This window comes from Solea senegalensis, unplaced genomic scaffold, assembly GCF_019176455.1.
Source record: "Solea senegalensis isolate Sse05_10M unplaced genomic scaffold, IFAPA_SoseM_1 scf7180000015455, whole genome shotgun sequence".
NCBI classification, from domain to species: domain Eukaryota; kingdom Metazoa; phylum Chordata; class Actinopteri; order Pleuronectiformes; family Soleidae; genus Solea; species Solea senegalensis.
Genome location: NW_025321332.1, coordinates 8435 through 28720, shown reverse-complemented (window position 1 = coordinate 28720; position 20286 = coordinate 8435). Strand labels below are relative to the sequence as shown.

Here is a 20286-nt window from a genome sequence, read left to right as displayed (position 1 = left end):
ACAAGAGAGAGGGAGAGAGAGACGAGAAAAAGAAGGCCACTGTTCCCTGAGCTCATGTCCTTCAGCACATGTGAAGGTTCTCCTCCTCCTCCTCCTCCTCTCTTCTCCAGCTCTGTGCCGATTTCACATGAGAACTTAGTGATGGAGGCAGCAGTGGATCAACAGCTCTTGTGTGCTGTGATGTTCAACAACAACGTGAACTTGGTCTTCTCTCCTCTTTCCCTCTGACCTCTGCTCACCCTCTCCCTCCCTCCCTCCCTCCCTCCCTCCTCCCTCCCTGTATCTGTCCATGTGCAGCTGTATGACTTGGGTTCTCCGGCTGACTCTCAGTCCAGCTCGCCCGGCTGCCCGGCCACTGACAGCAGCTGTGTCAACATGGGCTTCCCGTCCTGCGGCCGCCGCGGCCGCTGTCACGGCGAGTGGGGCTCGTTCAGCTGCCAGTGTGTGCCGGGATACACGGGACACGGGTGTGAGGAGGGTGAGCTCGCTTCATGTTTTTACCTCAACACCAGGGTCTCGCATCTCTGCAGAGGTTTTACGTGGATTCTATGAACTAATAAATAATGATAAGAACTATTAAATAAAGGACGATAACATGAAAAACATGGATTTTATAAGAATAACAACCAAAAAAAGTAACATGACATGAGACATGAGAGACACATGAGCTGAAACACACACACACACACACATATATATGCCTGATAATGAGGTGTGAGTTATTTAAACATTTTCATTTGCAGCTCACATCATTTTCACGGCTAAAATAAGCTCGTCTCCTGTGAGGATTAACGAGGATGCAAACATGTGTCGTGTTCTCAGCTTTTTATTTCTTCTCTCGCAGCCTCGAGGGAAAACACGGGAGTTTAAATATGATCAATTTAATCTGACGTTAATCTGAGTTTTCCAGGCTGCAGTCAATTACGGCTGATAAGACTTTTTTACTGCTCATTCTGTACAATTATATTGTTGGCTTGGTTGTCATGACGACACTCTCTGACCAGTGGATTTTAGAATTATAAGTAGATTTTTAAACTTTAAGCAGATTTTTAAACTTTAAGTAGATTTTTAAACTTTAAGCAGATTTTTAAACTTTAAGTAGATTTTTAAACTTTAAGTAGATTTTTAAACTTTAAGTAGATTTTGGAATTATAAGTAGATTTTGAATCTACAGTGATAACCGAGTAATGCTGGGCTTTGTTGTTAAATCCCAGGTTTTGTCGTTTATTTTAATCTTGGGTTTTGTCATTTAACCCCAGGTTTCGTTTAATCCCAGTTTTTTTCGTTTAATCCCGGGTTGTGTCAATTAATCCAGGGTTTTATTGTTTAATCCCGGGTTTTGTTACCCACTCCTACTCAGACGTTAGCACAGAAGTGTCCATCATGGCCCCGCCTTGATTTTAGCTCACTGCCCACATAGCGGTCGCTAAAGCTAAAGCTAAATCCCAGAGCTGAGCTTTAAACTCAGAAACACTGATGCACTGATTCAGATTTAATCCAAAGAGCCGACAGAGGGCAAACACACACACACACACACATTCTCTGTGATTAATGAAGTGAGTGAACTAATGAATAAATGAATGAAGGTTTACGTCTCCATATTCATGAGAGATGATTCATGTCTTTGATAAAAGAGTCTGGAGCACCAGCTGACTGACCTGTGTGTGTGTGTGTGTGTGTGTGTCACTACCAGAGGTGCCAGAGTTCTCCTTGGATGGACACAGTTACGTCCAGTACCAGCTGGCGTCACCGCTGCCGGCTCGCAGGACGTGGATTCAAGTCCTGGTTCGAACCCGGAAACACAACAGTACGATCATCAGCGTGACGTCCAAGGAGCAGAGTGAATACCTGAGACTCGAGGTACAGACACACACTCGCTCACTGTGTGTGTGTGCGTGTGCGTGTGCGTGTGCGTGTACTGTCTGTGCGTACAGACAAGGAGACAAATGTCACTTTTCTGTGTCATTAGCGTATACTGTAACTGTGTGGAGCAGATTTCTCTGTTTGTGGACAAAACAAGACATTTAAGAGAAACTTATCAACATTTTTCCCGGGTTTTGTCATTTAATCCCAGGTTTTGTCATTTAATTTCGGGTTTTGTCATTTAATCCCATATTTTGGCGTTTCATTTCGTGTTTTGTCATTTAATCCCATATTTTGTCGTTTAATTTCGGGTTTTGTCATTTAATCCCATATTTTGTCGTTTAATTTCGGGTTTTGACGTTTAATCCCAGATTTTGTCGTTTAATTTTCAACAGTTTAAGAATGAATAGAGGAAATAATTGATTCATTGATCGACGATCGCTAAAGGCTACGTAGACATAGACAGTAATAAATGAGAGTGAATAGTTACCATATGACAAAGAGTCATGGTGAACTGCTGGGTCACATGACGCACACTCGTTCCCACCCAATATTTACGGACTCTAAAATATGATGTCGACGAAAATGGACTTCTAGTGTTTAGGAGACGTGACTCTTTATTTTCCTCCCACATTCATTCCTTCATTTATTTGCGGCGTCTCGCAACAATATAGATATTGATGAGAAATATTGATTTTCTACCCTTTTTATTTTTTATTTTATTACGACTCCAGATGGATAAAATCTTATTTCAGTGCAGAGCGCCCGTGTGCAGCTCATTGATTTACTGTGTGTGTGTGTGAAACAAACAAAGTCCTCAGTGAATTCTGTTAATTAGCAGATACAGAATCTACATTTGTTTTCATTGATATTCACCCGTCGTGACTCCGCTCTCACGAGCACAGACGTGACGATGACGATCACCTGACACTGGAGCTGCTTGTCCTCTGCTGCCTCGTGTGGTCACTTTGTGTCACCGAGGTTAAGTCAAACAAAGTCAAAATAAGACATTTGAAGTTAGTGATGGAGGCAGCAGTGGATCAACAACTCCTGTGTGCTGTGATGTTAAAATGTATGTTTTTCTCTGTGGGAGAGTGAGTGGTTAACATTTATTTAAGCTATCGTACACTTAAACTGATGTGGATTTTATTCGATAAACCTTTTGTTTTGTGGCTAAAATCAGTTTTAATTAGTAGTAGATACTTTAAAATCACTCATCGTTTTAATCACGGAAATTGTTAATTAAATTAAAATATATTGCAGCTTTAAATGTAAGTCATGCTTATTTCCCGCTTGTTGTCATGTTTTTGCTGCTGAGCTGCCCCCACACACACACACACACAAACACACATTCTCTACGGCCCCTCCCACTCTGTGTATCGATCACACGTCAGCGTCTGAAGTGATGATGATTATCCACAGCGCGGCCGCCGTCATGGTTACACTGCCTCTCCTCTGATTCCCCGTCCGTCTCAGCTTCTCCATCCATCACTCCAACAATTCTCCATTTTTAAATGTTATCCGCGGGTGCAGGGAGCATGAAAATATGTGTGTGTGTGTGTGTGTGTGTAATCTCATGAGGAGGAGGAGCCCCCCCACTGAGGAAGAGTGGGATCCCTGCCATGTTCTCTGATGGAAATATTACAGTGCTGCCTTCAAGGATCATGTTTTCTGTGTAATTCTTCTGTTTACTTTTCATCAGGGAGGAAAACGTGTGTGTGTGTGTGTGTGTGTGTTTGACATGCATTGAAATTAAATGCTTGTTTTAAGATAATACATTCTCTCCCCTGTGATATTTCCTCTTCCTCCCCCTCTTGGATTAGACTATTGTTTCACTTTCACACAGGCCAGTAAATATTAATTTAAATCAATACAAATGTTCGGGGATTTGCTGAGCAGTGAAATCCACAGAGGCATAAAAACACATTTCCACTCCAGAATAATGAAATATCGTTGAAGTTGTTTTCTACTGGGAATAATAAACATAAGAAGATTAAAAAAAGATGCAGTTTGTAAAACAGCTTTCATAACTTTTAACCAGTCGCATAAAAGAGTGACTAATGAGCTGCAGGTCAACTGTGAGAGGTCACTTTTCTTTTTCTTTCTTTCTTTCTTTCTTTCTTTCTTTCTTTCTTAGGGTCATGTCATTAAGAGTTTGTATTTTTTGTGGTATTTCAAATGACCTGCTGTCCATCAAACACAGTGTAAAACAAATAGTTGCATTCGTCACCTTAAGGACATAAAATGTAATTGTCCGTTTGACCGACAAACCGTCTATCTGTCTAGCTAGATAAAATGTGTCCGTCTGATTGACCGACAGGGCTTCACAGTTATGGTTATATCGCCACCTGTTGACTGTGGCATGAAGCAAATAACATCGTATTCAGTGTACAAATACTTTGTTACTGTACTCAAGTACAAGGCTCACATATTTGTACTTTACTTTGTCATTTTTGTTTCTTGTTTAACTTATACTTTTACTCCACTACATTTCCTCTAACGCTCTTTGTTACTACCAAATAAAATCAGAAGAAAGGACACTTATAGACAAGCAGGAATTGAACCCACAACTTTCCATTTAAAAGACAACTCGTATTACCACTGATCCACCATGGCTCAATCCTAACTCCTCACTTTTTTAATACTTTTACTTCTAAAACCTAAGTACATTTCATGCCTCTTATTTAAAACTTTATTTAAAACACGACCCAGTCTTTGGGCACCACTGGTCTAAATGATAGGTGCTCATAAGCTTGTAATGGGTGAAACTAAAGTATTTGTGGGAGATTAAAGACATATTCATGGTGATACAGAGTCAGTGTGACTCTGAGGGAGCAGCAGGTTAGTGGTTGAATGATGAAAATCAGCGTCAGTGGTTGTATCTCCTGTAGACGGACGCTGATGCCGCGTCCATCTGTCAGTGGGAGCTGGAGACTCGCGCCGTAATGGCTGGAATAACAGCTGGAAATGGGCACGGCGGTCACAGAGTGTGGCAATAAGTGAGATGAAGAGGCAGAGCAACACTGGACTTTTACCGCTGCTTATGATTAGTTAATGACCGGCGAGGCACGAGCGCCGCGGCGGATCTCTGACTGAACACAGCACGGGTTAAATGTGGAAATGAATTTGTGATTTTGTGTGAGGGATGAGAGAAAGAGAGAGAAGACAGTGTTGTCAGTTCACTTCAGTTCATTTTGTTTTAATAAGCAGCAACGAGTAGCTGGACTCAGACTGTGGTACAGAGAGAAACAGCACGATTCCATCGACATCAGACAATGCACACACTTACTGTGCTAATGGATGAGCAGCACAGTGTCTCACAGGAAAAATAGAAGTTATATAAAGACAGTTATGTCAGAGCGAGAACTGCAGCTCACAATTTTCGTCATCATCGATTATCTACAGATTATTATAGATTAGTTGTTTGGCCCAGAAAATGTTGATCAGTGTTTCTCAAACCTGGAAATGGTTTGTATTTATTTAACGCTCTTCGTCCTGATGACCACTCAAAGCTGCTTTACACAACAGTTTTGCCATTCACCCATCTCACAAGTTCATCTATGGGTGCATTCACACCAGCTCCTTCTAATCGAACCCTAGTTTGATTAAGAAGTTAGATACTTGCCAATAAGGAATCTATCTATCTGTCTGTCTGTCTATCTATCTATCTATCTATCTATCTATCTATCTGTCTATCGTCTATCTGTCTGTCTGTTTAAAAGAACCCTGTCATGCCAAGTCAATAGGTGGCGATATAGCTATAATTTTAAAGGTTTGTCGGTCAATCGGACAAGTACATTTTATGTCCTTAAGGTGACGAATGTAACTGTTTCTTTTACACTGTGTTTAATGGATAGCAGGTCATTGGAAATACCACAAAAATACAAACCCCTAATAACATGACCCTCAGAAAGAAAACAATCATGTTTTCAAACACATCTTCATCCACATGAAAACTTCACCGTCAAAGTCAACAGGGGGCGATATAACCATAACTGTGAGGCCCTGTCGGTCAACTGGATGAATACATTTTATGTCCTTAAGGCGACAAATGTAACTATTTGTTTTACACTGTGTTTAATCGACAAATCATTGAAAAAAATCTCAGTTTTCACGCCATGTGCTTCACAATACAGCCATAATGATCAATAACATTACAATTAGAATTTTGAATATCATGATTTTGTTCCTTAAATATTGAGAAATGTTCCTTTATCTTTCAGACTGAGCAGGTGTTTACACTGAGCCTTTAACATACATCACACTCATCTCCTTCAGGCTGCTGAGGCCGTTCGCTCGGCAGCATATGCTATTTATTTTCTTTTTCTTTTTTTATCACTAAATCAATAATCTGGAGCGGCTCACTGCAGAGCAGCGAACAGAGATAATCTACATTTTAACCGGATCATTTAATCCCGATATGCGGCAGATTAACAGCGTCGTCCGTGAAACTGAAAGATTGTGCAGCTTCGAGAGCACGCGGTGGCAGGGGAAATGAGACGGTCCCTGCAGTGGGACTGTTTACTCAACAATGTCACACACACCTAGTGTGTGTAAAAGTGTGTGTGAGGCAGAGACTCACACACACACACACACACACACACACCTCCCAGGGAGCCGAACTGCTGCGCTCAGTTCAACTTTAATTGGGGGTAAAATCAGGTGGCATCGAGTGCATGTGGTCAAAAATCACAGCCTCAGTGGATTTGGATTATAATTAATACATAAATTCATCACAGAGCGCTGTCCTTCAAAAATAAGTGAAACCTGGACTCATTTTTCAATGTAGGTCTCCTGTTGTGTAGTCAAGAGGATTCATGCCCTCAGTGAAATGTTAATCATCGCCCCCTGCAGGAAGAATCTGAGTCAAACTGGCCGCTAACCATATTTTCATGTGATAAAATCAACGTCAGCTTAAGTCTACGATATCTTAAGGATGTGTTTGCTACACTACAACAGTGCTACACTGACTTTTTAACCACTCACTCTCCCACACCAAAGTCCAAAGAGAAAATCAGTGATTATAACTCGCAAGGACACAGGCACTGCTGGTCTACTGCTGCCTCGTGTGGTCACTTTGTGACACTGATTTTAATCTGAACAGAGATTTTCAAACACTGAAGTGACAAAATCAGACATTTGAACTCAGTGATGGAGGCAGCAGTGCATCAACAACTCCTGTGTGTGTGATGTTAAAATCACTGGTTTTCTCTATGGGCTTTGGTGTGGGAGAGTGAGCGGTTTACAAACTTCAGTTTCCTGTTGGTAAAAGTGTGTCTAACAGTGAGATAAAGACGTGAACACGTTCTTAAAGATGTCTTAGACTTAAACTGATGAAGACTTCAGTCGATAAGTATTTGGCTCAGTAGTTAAAACCTGTTTTTCCTTCTGTCCTCGCCGGCAGCCATGTTTTTATGTCAGTACCTCAATCAACCACACTCTCAAAGAAAAACTCATTAAAACAAAGCAAAGAAAATGTTGGCTTATTATTCATTCATAACAATCATATATATATTAATTCACTTAAAAAGAAAATAGGTCAAATATGATGTGAACACCAGGGAAGAAGAAGAAGCAGTAAATGAAAAGCAGAGCTGACATGTGATGGCTCATCTCCTGTTGGTTTTATTTTATTTTATTTTACTTGGTATGGTCCACTTGTCGTCTCACTCGCCTGTTTACGCAGTCGCGGCGACAGACGAGGCTGGAGAGCAGAAAATGATGCTCAGTGGGACACTTGGAGGAAACGGTTTGAAATTGAAATGAGGGTGAAGCACTCGCTGCTCCTTCGCTCTGAAAGTGGCCTTCAGTCTTCTCTTCCACACACACACACAGAGCAGGCGTAGGCTGCTGGATTAGTTTTAAATGAATATCGCTCTGTGAGAGACGCGTGATTAGCGTCACATTCGGGGCCAAAATGGAAGCGTTTTCATCTGGAGATGAGACGGCGCAGGAGAAGCAGCTCATCGTTTAAACGTGAGGATTGCTTTTCTCTCGCTTGTCGCTCGCCTGATGATCCCTCGTCACTTCAGACACTTTTTATTAACAAGTCGTCCTTCAAACACCAGGAGAACGGAACATATCAGCCCTGTTTTTACCTTAAAGCGCCGCACACACGACGCTATTTCTGTTTGATTTGCTGTAGTTGAAAAAATAAAATAAATCTTGGGTCATTACAACAAACATTCATACTTACAACTGTTAGAGAACAAAGAAAAACAACCGTTAAGTTGTGTGAGTATAAGACGCTTGTAAACAAAAATCAATTCTTATGATTGTTAATAAAAGCTTGCTGTAAAGTCTCTAGTTTCTTATTAAAGTCACAGTAACAGTGTCTGAAACTATTGATTAAAATTCCACAGATTTTCCAAGGTCTCCTCTGTGTTTTCTTCAACCTCGGCGACGGAGACTACAACTTAACCCTGCCCACTTATCGCCTCGACAACGGGGAGTGGCACGAGGTCCACCTGGATCGCCACGACAACGAGATGACACTGCGGCTGGACGGCGGCGGGGGTCAGCGGGAGGTCACCGGGTCGCGTGGGCGCAGCAGAGAAATCGTAATTGACCCCAGTGCCGTGATTCTGGGAAACACTTTCCCGTCTGAGATCAACAAAAGCTTCCAGGGTGAGTGAGGAATCAATCAATCAATCAATCAATCAATACTGTTATATACATACATCAAGAGACAGACTGCCAAATAATGAGCTGTTCTCTACATCAAAAAACAGACTGACTGCCAAATAGTGAGCTATTGTGTCCAATCAGAAAACCTTCAAACCGATGAATTCATTGAGTTGACGGTTAATTTAGTTCATTGATTTTTAATAGATTTCCAGAGAAAAATAAATATAAAAATCGATTTTTTTATCAGACCAGAATCCAACAAAAGAAGCGAAAGCTGTTCCTGAAGTCGTTGTCAGGTTGTGACGAGGCGACGACATCAGTCGTCCTGACGGCTGTCAGCCTCCACCTTCTGCAATCTTCTCAGGTCGTTCACACCTTTCCTTCAGCGTGAGGTGACACAGCTTCTATGCGAGCGTCAGTGGAGCAGGATGGATGAAAGGTGACCTGATGGAAAGGTGAACATCTGCTCAGGAGCAAAGAGGGAAACGAAATTGGAAAAAATCATTCAAAGCACAAAGGAGCCCTGAACACAGCGGGTCACTGACATGTAATATCGCAGGCGTCTGCAGGTGTTTTCCAAACTTTAACTTGACTTTTCACTTGATTTATTTCTACCTGACAACAAAGACTTCTCTGAAACAACTGTCGGGTTCAATTCTCAGGGTTAAATTTGCATTATTTTACAGCATTAAAACTTTTCTTGACACCAAATTATTAATAACCTTATTTATTTTGGAACAAATTAGAGTTAATTGAAGCTCAAATTTGATTCATACATACGTACAGTTCAGTTACACAATTATTTTCAGTGAGCCTTTTTGTGGCTGTACAGAAGAGTGCATTATTTGGCAGTCATTATGTTTGTAAATTTATTGATCAGATCATTATTTGGCAGGCATTATGTTTGTGAATTTATAGATAAGATCACTATTTGGCAGTCATTTTGTTTTTGAATTTATAGATCAGATCATTATTTGGCTGCCATTATGTTTGTCAATTTATAGATCAGATCATTAATTGGCAGTCATTATGTTTGAATTTATAGATAAGATCATTATTTGGCAGTCATGTTTGTGAATTTACAGATCAGATCATTATTTGGCAGCCATTATGTTTGTGAATTTATAGATCAGATCATTATTTGGCAGCCATTATGTTTGTGAATTTATAGATCAGATCATTATTTGGCAGCCATTATGTTCGTGAATTTACAGATCAGATCAATATTTGGCAACCACTATGTTTGTGAATTTATAGATCAGATCACTATTTGGCAGCCATTATGTTTGTGAATTTACAGATCAGATCATTATTTGGCTGTCATGTTTGTGAATTTACAGATCAGATCAATTTGCAGCCATTATGTTTGTGAATTTATAGACCAGATCATTATTTGGCAGCCATTATGTTCATGAATTTACAGATCAGATCAATATTTGGCAAACACTATGTTTGTGGATTTATAGACCAGATCACTTTTTGGCAGCCATTATGTTTTTGAATTTACAGATCAGATCACTATTTGGCAGCCATTATGTTTGTGAATTTACAGATCAGATCAATATTTGGCAGTCAGTCTCTTGATGGATGTACAGAACAGCTCATTATTTTGCACCACGTTTGTTGGTAGACCTTATTTTTGAATGCTAAGTAACTTAGGGTCTGACTTCCTGTTTATTTGTGGCACTTCCTGTATTTGTTTCCTTCATGTGTTTGTGATAAGAATGAGGAATTACATATATAATGGCGGACGTCTACTGCCAGCAAATAAGGTCTATGAGGATAATTGGAACATTTGTCCAACTCGCATTAAAAAACAATTGTTATAGACTGTATTACGTCTGCAAAGATTAATCAGTTAATCGTAATCTTAATTTTTTTATAATTAAAACAAGTTTCTAATATTTTTCTGCTTCTTAAAATGTGAATATTTTCCACTGAGACACTTCATCGCGTCGCCTCACGTCGTTCAGCCGTAACATCACTGCCACAAATGAACGTTTGTGTTTTTTACAGTTGAGATTAATTGGAAGCACAAAGATAAGCAGAAGGACACAGAATTGTCCTTCCCTCAGTTTTCTACATCGAGGACATTTTGTGAGAAAAAACTTGGCCCAGAGATCGCTGAGTAATCTTTGAAAGAAAGTGTAACCCTTTGTTCAGACGTGTTGTCGTCCTTCAGCTGTTCCCACTGCACGGCTCTCCAGTGTAAACACAGACAGAGCTGAAGTACAGAGACACAGGTGCAATGAGTTTGGGTTTTCGATCGAGTTTCTACATTTGTTTAACAACTGTAGTTTGTAAACCACTCACTCTCCCAACACCAAACACCAGAGAGAAAATCAGTGATTTAACATCACACACACACACAGGAGTTGTTGATCCACTGCTGCCTCCGTCACTAAGTTCAAGTGTCTTATTTGGTGATTGCGGCTTTTGAAAACCTTTGTTCACATTGACCTCAGTGACACAAAGTGACCACACGAGGCAGCAGAGGACCAGCAGCTCCTGTGTCCCCGCAGCTAAAATCAGTGATTTTCTCTAGGGGCTTTGGTGTGTGAGAGTGAGTGGTTTAGAAACTTCAGTTTCCTGTTGTTAAAGTCTGTCTATTGTCATTATAAGAAGTAGTTTGGACCAGGAAATATGGAAGTTAAGGCTTTATTATAACTATAACTACTTTTTCTGCTTTTCCATCAGTGATAGAACTTGGTGTTTTTTTTACTTCCTGCTCTGACGAGGTTCAGCTGAGCCGATATTAAAATGTGACGTCAGCAGACTGCCGGCCTCTGATTGGTTGTTGGAGAGTGTCGTCACTGAAGAGTCTTGAGACACGAGAATCAAAGCCAACAATGTCAACTGTAGATCAAAGTTAAAAAGACTTCGTAGGACTCCGCCCACTTTGAGAAGGAGCTATGAAGTCATGGAAAACAACGTAACTGAAAACCAAGCTACCAAGACTGCAGCTGATATCAAAGTCTTGTTTGGACACCTATTGTCGTGTGGATTAAAAGTGTGTGTGTGTGTGTGTGTGTGTGTGTGTGTGTGTGTGTGTGTGTGTGTGTGTGTGTGTGTGTCTCACAGAGAGAGGAGGAGTTCACAACAGTGGAGAATGAGACATATAAAGAGAGAGAGGGAGAGAGCGCTCCCTGGAGGCGTACTGTGAGCGGTGTCGACAGCAGCGCTGCCTCAGGCACTAAAAACAATGCACATGTTTATTAAATGGACTTTAAAAGTGTTTGGCTTCAAAGGAGGCAGACGGGAGCGATGGCAGCGCGCGTGTGTGTGTGTGTGTGTGTGTGTGTGTGTGTGTGTGTGTGTGTAGCATTCATTTTAGTGAGCTGCCTTTGTAAGTGGTGGCGGGATGTGGGGTTGGTGAAGTGTTTGCACCAACGTAGCAATTAAGTGATGAGAACATAAAATGTGCAGGACTGCGTGCCCGCCGGCGACTCGGGCTCCTGTTGCTCCATGGAAACACTTCACGCCGCTGAAGCAAAGACATAATGAGAGTGTTGAATGCTGAATGTTACCTGAGCTGCAGCTCAACACAGCTCAGGAACTCTGATCAGAGCCCCTGTGCTGTGAGCGCCCCCTGTGCTGAGAGCCCGGCTTACATCATGGCTGCCAGGTTTTAGCCCCTAAACAAAAGATTTACCTGATAAAACCTGCTCCTGCATAAGTCTACGATGTCTTTAGAACACGTTCACGTCTTTATCTCAGACAGTGGAACAATTTGGATGAGGAGATGAAAAAATCAGCAAAACTGAGTGTATTTAAAAAGAAGTATGTAGAGATGACTATTAATCGATACAGAATGACACAGAAGGAAAGTATGACAAAGGTCAGGGACAGAAATCTGTAGACACTGTGGGAAACGGCAGGGGAAGCAAAGTTAACCAAACAAAAAGAAAAAAAAAACATACCCAAACAACAGCTGACACTGAGACAAATGTCAACACATGGGTAGTATTTAGCTGCCACGGTGAAGCACATCACCACGGAGAATCAACTGATCCAAGATGGAACTGCTAAGCTGGTCACTGAATGCAATCGACAAAGTGTTCTCAACAAGAAATCCAGGTTCTGGTGAACCTAATTGCCCAGTTGGGACGTACATGTCAGGCTACATTCGGGACGGATGGGATAAGTGGAAAGTCGTGTGCCTTGCTGCACTGGATGTAGAGGATGTCGAGGATGTGTACATATTCACATTCATGATGATCGGAATGCTCTCCCTGGGATGGGGAATGTACCTGCAGCACCGGGATCTGAGAATGACCAACAGTGAGAGGACCAGGGAATGGAGCGAATGAAGGTGGAAAGCGCAATAACAAAGAAAGTGCTGCGCTCTGACGTCTCCACAATCCTCGAGCACATGAAAAGAATGGAGAAGAAAAGCGAGGCGATACCTACGGATGAAATAGATGACTAAAGTGAAAAAAATAAATAAATAAAAGTTGAATATGCCAGGCAACAAGTCGAGAATATGAATAAACACACATGGAGTCGGAGTTGACTGTCGAGAACTAGACCATATCTCTGAGTGCTATCGGATGCTGAAACATGTTTTCTTTGTCAGCAGATACACAACAACTGTATCAGGTTACAAGTTTATACAGTTACTGATATCGACTTTTTAATTTACAAAATAATAATAATGGTGACGATGAGCGTAGCCTCGGAAACTGGATCTTGATCCTTCAACCTGCATGATGAGAATACGGAGAGAGAGAGAGAGAGAGAGGGAAGGAAGGAAGGACACAAACTAGGGAGAGAAAGAGACAAGGTTAATGACATATAAAAAGTCATAATCAAATGCTGAGTGTGAGAGAGTGAATGTGCGTGTACCACCGGAAAATCCCCCAGCAGTTTAGTTCTATAGCAGCATAACTAAGAGATGGTTTAGGTTTCCCTGAACCAGCTCTAACTATAAGCTTTATCAAAAAGGAAAGTTTTAAGTTTAACTTTAAATACAGAGAGAGTGTCCGCCTCCCGAACTATCATTGGAAGCTGGTTCCACAGGAGAGGAGGAGCCTGGTAGCTAAAGGCTCTGCCTCCCATTCTACTCTTACAGACTCTGGGAACCGCAAGTAAACCTGTATTTTGTGACCTAAGTGGTCTATTAGGGTGATAGGGTAAGACTAGGTCTTTCAGGTATGAAGGGGCCTGACCATTAAGTGCTTTGTACGTGAGGAGGAGGATTTTAAATTGAATTCTAAACTGTGGGTGGAGCCAGTGTAGAGAAGCTAACACTGGAGTTATATGGTCTCTCTTTCTAGTTCCTGTCAGAACTCGTGCTGCAGCATTTTGAATGAACTGAAGGATTCTAACAGACTTGTTAGAACATCCTGCTAATAAGGAGTTACAGTAATCTAATCTAGATTAACAAAAGCATAAACTAGTTTTTCAGCATCCTGTAAAGACAGAATGTTTCTAATTTTCATAATGTTCCGCAGGTGGAAGAAGGCTGTTCTGGAAATTAGTTTTATGTGTGAATCAAATGACATTTTCTGGTCAAAAGTAACTCCAAGGTTCCTCACAGTGGAACTGGAAGCCAGGGTGATGTCATCTAAAGTGACAATGTGATCAGAAAGTTTTTCTCTGAGGTGTTTAGGGCCGAGTATAAAAGTTTAAAAGTAGAAAGTTACAGGTCATCCAGGACTTAATGTCTCTGAGACATTCCTGGAGTTGAACAACCTGATTTATTTCATCCGGCCTCATCGATAAATATAGCTGTGTGTCATCTGCATAACAATGAAAGTGTATGTTATGCTTTCTAATAATGTTCCCTAGAGGAAGCATATATAAGGTAAAAAGTATAGGCCCAAGCACTGAGCCTTGTGGAACTCCACAATTAACTTGTATTTGTAATGAGGCTTTATCATTAACGTGAACAAACTGGAATCTATCAGATAAGTATGATTTAAACCAGCAGAGGGCAGCACCTGTGATACCAAGAGTCTGCTCCAATCTCTGCAGTAGAATATCATGATCAATGGTGTCAAATGCAGCACTAAGATCTAACAGGACAAGTAAAGAAACTAGGTTATGTATATTGTGTGAACTGCACTGTTATGTGATGAGTGATCTAAATGTCATGACCGAAATAAATAAATAAATAAATAAAAATAAATATCTCACTGTGAGACGGACTTTTCCAACTGGAAACTGAAGTTTGTGAACTCTCACTCTCTCACACCAAAGCCCAGAGAGAAAATCAGTGATTTTAACATCACACACACACTGATGCCTCCATCACTGAGTTCAAATGTCTTATTTTGTCACTTTGGCTTTTAAAATGCTTTTTTCAGATTAACCTCAGTGACACAAAGTGACCACACGAGGCAGCAGAGGACTTTCTCTATGGGCTTTGGTGTGGGAGAGTCACAAAAAAAATAAAATAAACATAAAGCAGTAAACATATTTTAAATATTCATAGACTAAAGTTATTTTTTGTGTGTTTTTACTGAGCCAGAACCACACTTCAAAAGAATATGAACTATCCCTTTAATATTATTTATTTAAGAGCTGCTCTTATACCATTTAAGTCAATGACAGTTATTTTTTATTGCAGCTGAGCAGAATTGTTAAACAAGTTGGATATGAATATTTTTTATTTCATCAGATTAAAGAGAATGTAAAACAAGACTATATAAAAAAAAATTTTTATGCTTATTATGTATGTGGAGTCAATCCTGAACATGTTGCCTGCATTAATCTTTAATTTCATAGGAAAATAATCCTCACTTAACACTTTGAGTTATTTTTGTATTTAATCTTTATTTCCACTGGGAAATCATATTAGGATTAAAATGTATCATGTGTCTCCTTTTTTTGTCAATTCATTTTTTCAGGTCCTTTATATATCCATTCATTCATTTATTTGTTTATTTATTTATTTATTTGTTTATTCATTCATTCATTTATTTATGTATTTATTTATTTGTTTATTTATTTAATTGACACAAAAACACTCAGGATAATCAGAGCAGAAACCTGTGAGAATGTGGGAAGTTTCAGTTTTTCAGATTTAAAACAGATGTGACGCGGCCTGACGTCTACAGATCTGTTTTTATTATTCGTATTGTTTTTGACAGATATTGACATATGATTCATATTTGGTGCGACTCATAAAAACATCAACTATCATCAAGAAACATGTTTTTGTCACACATTTGATCATTTAACTGGGTTTGTCTTTGATTTGGATTTCACTGTTGCATTAGCAGCACCTAGTGCTAGTAGCACCTAACATGAGCAACATCTAGCATTAGCATCTCATAGCATTAGCAACACTTAGCTCACCTGTCTGTATACAGTTTTCTTCCTCGTTCCTCTGAACTCTCTTTTTTTCATTTGTCCTCATGTCCACAGGTTGTGTGAGGGACGTTCGTCTCAATGGACGCTACATGCCACTGGACAGTCAGCCACGAGACGGGGTTTCCCAGGTCAGCATGCAAGGGCTGTCCCCCGGCTGCTCGTCTGACTCCTGCAAGAAGAACCACTGCAGCCCCCCGTTCACCTGTGTGGACCTGTGGAGAGTGCACGAGTGCAGGTACACACACACACGCACACACACACACACACACTGTTATTTAAAATAAGAGAATGTAATTATTTTAAAATGATAATAAAACACTGTTTATTTCAGTTTACGTGTGGAGAAAAAAGATAAACGAGCAAACACACATGACAGATTATTAGAACATGACGGTGATGATGATGATGATGATCCTGTCATGTGATGCATGTGAGAGCATTACACACATGACTGATCCAACCTGTGAAAGAAAAACCTGCCTTCACTGTCAGCCACACCAAAGCCCACAGAGAAAATCAGTGATTTTAACATCACACACACACACACACACACACACACACAGAGGCGGATGAAATAAATGGACTATACTAGGCAGACTGTATTTTTTGGGCCCCCCTCCATCAATGTTATTTATGAATTGAAATCTGAAACTTACCAAAGTTACTAATAAAAGTGAATTCACATTTTACATAGCGTAGTCTTTGGTTACGTGTTGGTTCTTTGTATGACAAAATAAGTCACGTGTCGTATATTAAACAGTCTATCAGACTATTTTTTGAATTTTATTACCGTATTTATACGTTACTACAAGGCTCTGTTAAAATGCTATTAAATGATCCTTATCTTATCCATTGTGAGTGTCATTGTTTAGGTAGTAGTACTAGTAAATCACCAAAAGGTGTCAGCATTGCTATGTAAACAGAGCAAATAAGATAAATGTTGTAAGCTATTGCATTTTGCAGAAAATCTTAATTAAATGTGTTGATTAAATGGAATAGTTTAATAAGTAGTCAAATATACAAAGACCAATAACATGTGCAGTAAGAGAAACTGTGCTGTCGTGATAAAGAGGTTTATTTTCATGGACAAGCATCACCTCTCTTCCATGTTCTGGTATTCAGCTCCTGGTCTGGACTGGTCTGGATGGTGAACTGTGCACTGTTGTTTTTGGAAGCCATTCTAGATTTAGTCTTAGTTTTGGTCTTTTGGACTAAAATTCTTATTAGTGTTAGTCACGTTTCAGTCATTTCTATAGTGCACTGTCACACACAAGTTTGACATGAAATTTCCTCCGCCGGTGGTGCGCCGCGACCGACTCTAGATCGGCTTGGAAGGGCTTGGGTCGAAGGTGTTTTACAGCGAACTCCGCCCGGACCTCGCCGCGGACATGTGCACTTGCAGCGGCTACTCCCGCCCGCCTGCCCCCAGCGCGACTGTCGATCGGAGCAGACTGTCCTCAGAACGCCCTGACAGCGTCCCGTCATCAGGACGTGGAGCGTAAATCGTCTTGAAACGCGGACCAGGTCATTTTTAGGTTTTGATTGTCCCTCTGTCTGGGCCCCCTGCCAATCGGGCCCCAGGAACATGCCTAGTTTGCCTTTGCGTTAATCCGTTCTCTAAGGACTTTGGTGTGGGAGAGTGAGTGGTTTACAAACCTTCCTTTTTTATACGTTTGCCGAGATATGATCACATGACTGCTCTTTTGAGGCCCCTAAACTTTAAAGTATGTTATTCTTGAGCTGATTTTATGATGCAAGTCTTTTAGTCACGGCTGTGTTTTCACTCAGCGTCTCAAGCTGAGTCAGGTTCACCTTTTTTTTTTTTTATGAAACTTTCTTTCATGTTGTTATTGTCAGTGTGAAATGTGACGACTGCCAGCAGCAGAGACTCCACAGGAGTCTGAGGGAGTGTGGCTGTGAACTGTGACCCTGCTCTGTAAAACAAACACAGCATTTCACAGTTTGGCCACGTCGACATTTTTACATCCACGACTTCAAAAGGTTTGTTTGTCTGCAGGAAATAGGAAATGTCATGTGATGAAAAGTCGTGACAAACTCGCGGTCACATGCTCTCATCTCAGCCAATCACTTTCTCTGCTGCCACTCATGTGCAGCCTTGTCACCTTTAATCTCACCTTTTCCTTTTCCTTCCTTCCTTCCTTCCTTCCTTCCTTCCTTGTCTCCTCTTCTCTCGCTCTGTCCTGACACTTTGTGATTGTACAGCTCTCATCTTCTTCACTTTCTGCTCAGGCTTTTTAACCCTTGTACTGACGACACACACACACACACACACACACTCACACGCTGATATCCTGAAGTCTTTGAACTCTGGCTTCATTTAAACTTCATTTAAAGACTGAAGTTAACGCTGATTTCCTGTTTATATTTTTGCTTCTATTATTTAGATTTTTCACATGAAAAAAAATCTGGTATGTGTCACAATAATGTAAAAAAATAGATCTCAGATCTGTGTCACATTAACGAGAAAAAAATACGTTACATTAACCTATTTTTTTAAATTGCATAAAAGATTTTTATTCATCAATGTGAATTTTTTTATAATTAACACAAAAATGTAATTATTAACATAAAAAAATGTTATGGGACTTTGACCTGAGTCATTTGAGTGACTTTTCCCCTTTCTTCTTCTTCTTCTTCTTCTTCTTCTTCTTCCTGCCTCACAACCGCTGGTATATTCATGTTTTCATATCACTGACTCCCTGACATTCATCACTCACAGAACCAACAGCTTCATGACTTCATTTATTTTCCTCGTCAGTTTTCTGCAGCAGTGCTGTGATGACTCCGCCCACGTTGAGGAGGAGGAGCTATGAAGTCATGTAAAGCAACATGACTGAAACTAAACTGAGTGGAGCTGGAACTGTATAACAGAAAAGTGACATGAGCGATAAAGCGGTAGAAGACGGATGGATGAAAGTCAACTGGTCCATAATCCGCCCCAGCATCAGCATCACTTCACCCTCTCATTATTTCACCCTCTCATTATACACAACACAACAAAAGTCATAAAGAAAAGAAAAACTCTCAGATTTTTTCTCACTCAGGAGGAGAAAAAATAAGCAGACCTGCGATAAATCACGGCGCCATCTTCAGATTAATGTCGCCGCGCTGTCGTAAAGTTGAGTCAATATTTACGAGTGCGAGCAAATCTCCAGCCAGCGCTCATCTCTGATGTCATCAGAGCAGCGTGTGTGTGTGTGTGTGTGGACATTGACTGGGACACTGGATTAATGGCCTCATAAAATGTTTGTTTGAGCCGTTTCGCCCAAATGAGCTTTTAATTACGGCGCGGTTTTCTGAAGTGAGGCAGAAAATGTGCCGTCGTCTGCATAAAAACTCCTCTGCGCTCCTGAGCCACAGACACAGTCAGCGTTTCCACGCCGCGGCCGCGTCACGTCGCTGATTAAAAGACAGCAATTTGTGTCGTTTTTTTTATCTGTTTTGGTTATGGTTACAAATGAAGTCAAATTTGTTTGAACTTGAAATGCTTGAACCTAATCTCTGTTTTATTCCTGTGTTTTCTCGGGAGACATTATTACATCTGTATCTCATGAAAGCTGCTGCTGTCATGTTCTCTCATTATCCTGTTATTTGTGTCTTTCCTCGCAGATGTCCTCCCGGTCACATGATCCGCGTGAACGGCTCCAGGAAGTCGTGCGTGTACACGCTGTGTGCGACTCGTCCCTGTCACCGGGGAACCTGCGTGGCTCAGTCGCCCTCCAAATTCACCTGCCACTGTCCGGAGGGCTACAGGGGGCGCCACTGCGAGACGCCACTGGCCATTTACAGGGAAGACGTGGGCCTGAGCTTCAGCTCGCTGTTCGCGATCTGTATCTGCTTCATGGCCTTATTAGGTATGTACTCACACTGGTCTGTAATAGATTTAAAACCATTAAAACAACACAGACACAACAGAGTCATTTGTGTGGAAACTGTATCATCTTAAGCAATTCATCATCACATGTGGGATTAATAAGAAATAAGAAAAATCATGTTGAATCTAGGATAATAATAATAATAATAATAATAATAATCTAATAAATGTACAATAAATTCAGGTTTTATTGTCTTTTCTGACCAGAACCTGAAGTTTATAAACTGTTTGCTCTCCCACACCAAAGTCCATAGAGAAAATCTGTGATTTTAGCTCGCGGTGACACAGGAGCTGCTGGTCCTCTGCTGCCTCGTGTGGTCACTTTGTGTCAATCTGAACGCAGGATTTCAAAAGCCGAATTAACAAAATAAGACATTTGAACTTAGTGATGAGGCAGCAGTGGATCAACAGCTCCTGTGTGTGTGATGTTAAAATCACACACTGGGCTTTGGTGTGGGAGAGTGAGTGGTTTACAGACTTCAGTTTCCTGTGTAATAACAACATGAAGTGACAAAAATATTTGTTTCTTGGTGATATAAAAATATATTTCAGGTACAAACCTTGGAACACGTGGAGAATAAACA

The 20286-nt window shown here is 40.7% G+C and overlaps 1 protein-coding gene across 1 annotated transcript; it reads left to right on the top strand.

Moving 5' to 3' along the window:
• Positions 1 to 259: 259 nt before the first annotated feature.
• Positions 260 to 19698, top strand: LOC122762282 (putative neural-cadherin 2; the record flags this gene model as incomplete). Its single annotated transcript, XM_044017461.1, has 5 exons — positions 260 to 478; positions 1694 to 1860; positions 8226 to 8490; positions 15862 to 16042; positions 19438 to 19698. Coding segments are annotated over exons 1-5 (977 nt in total), but the record flags the coding sequence as incomplete, so codon positions are not given.
• Between the last annotated feature and the right edge of the window lie 588 nt (positions 19699 to 20286).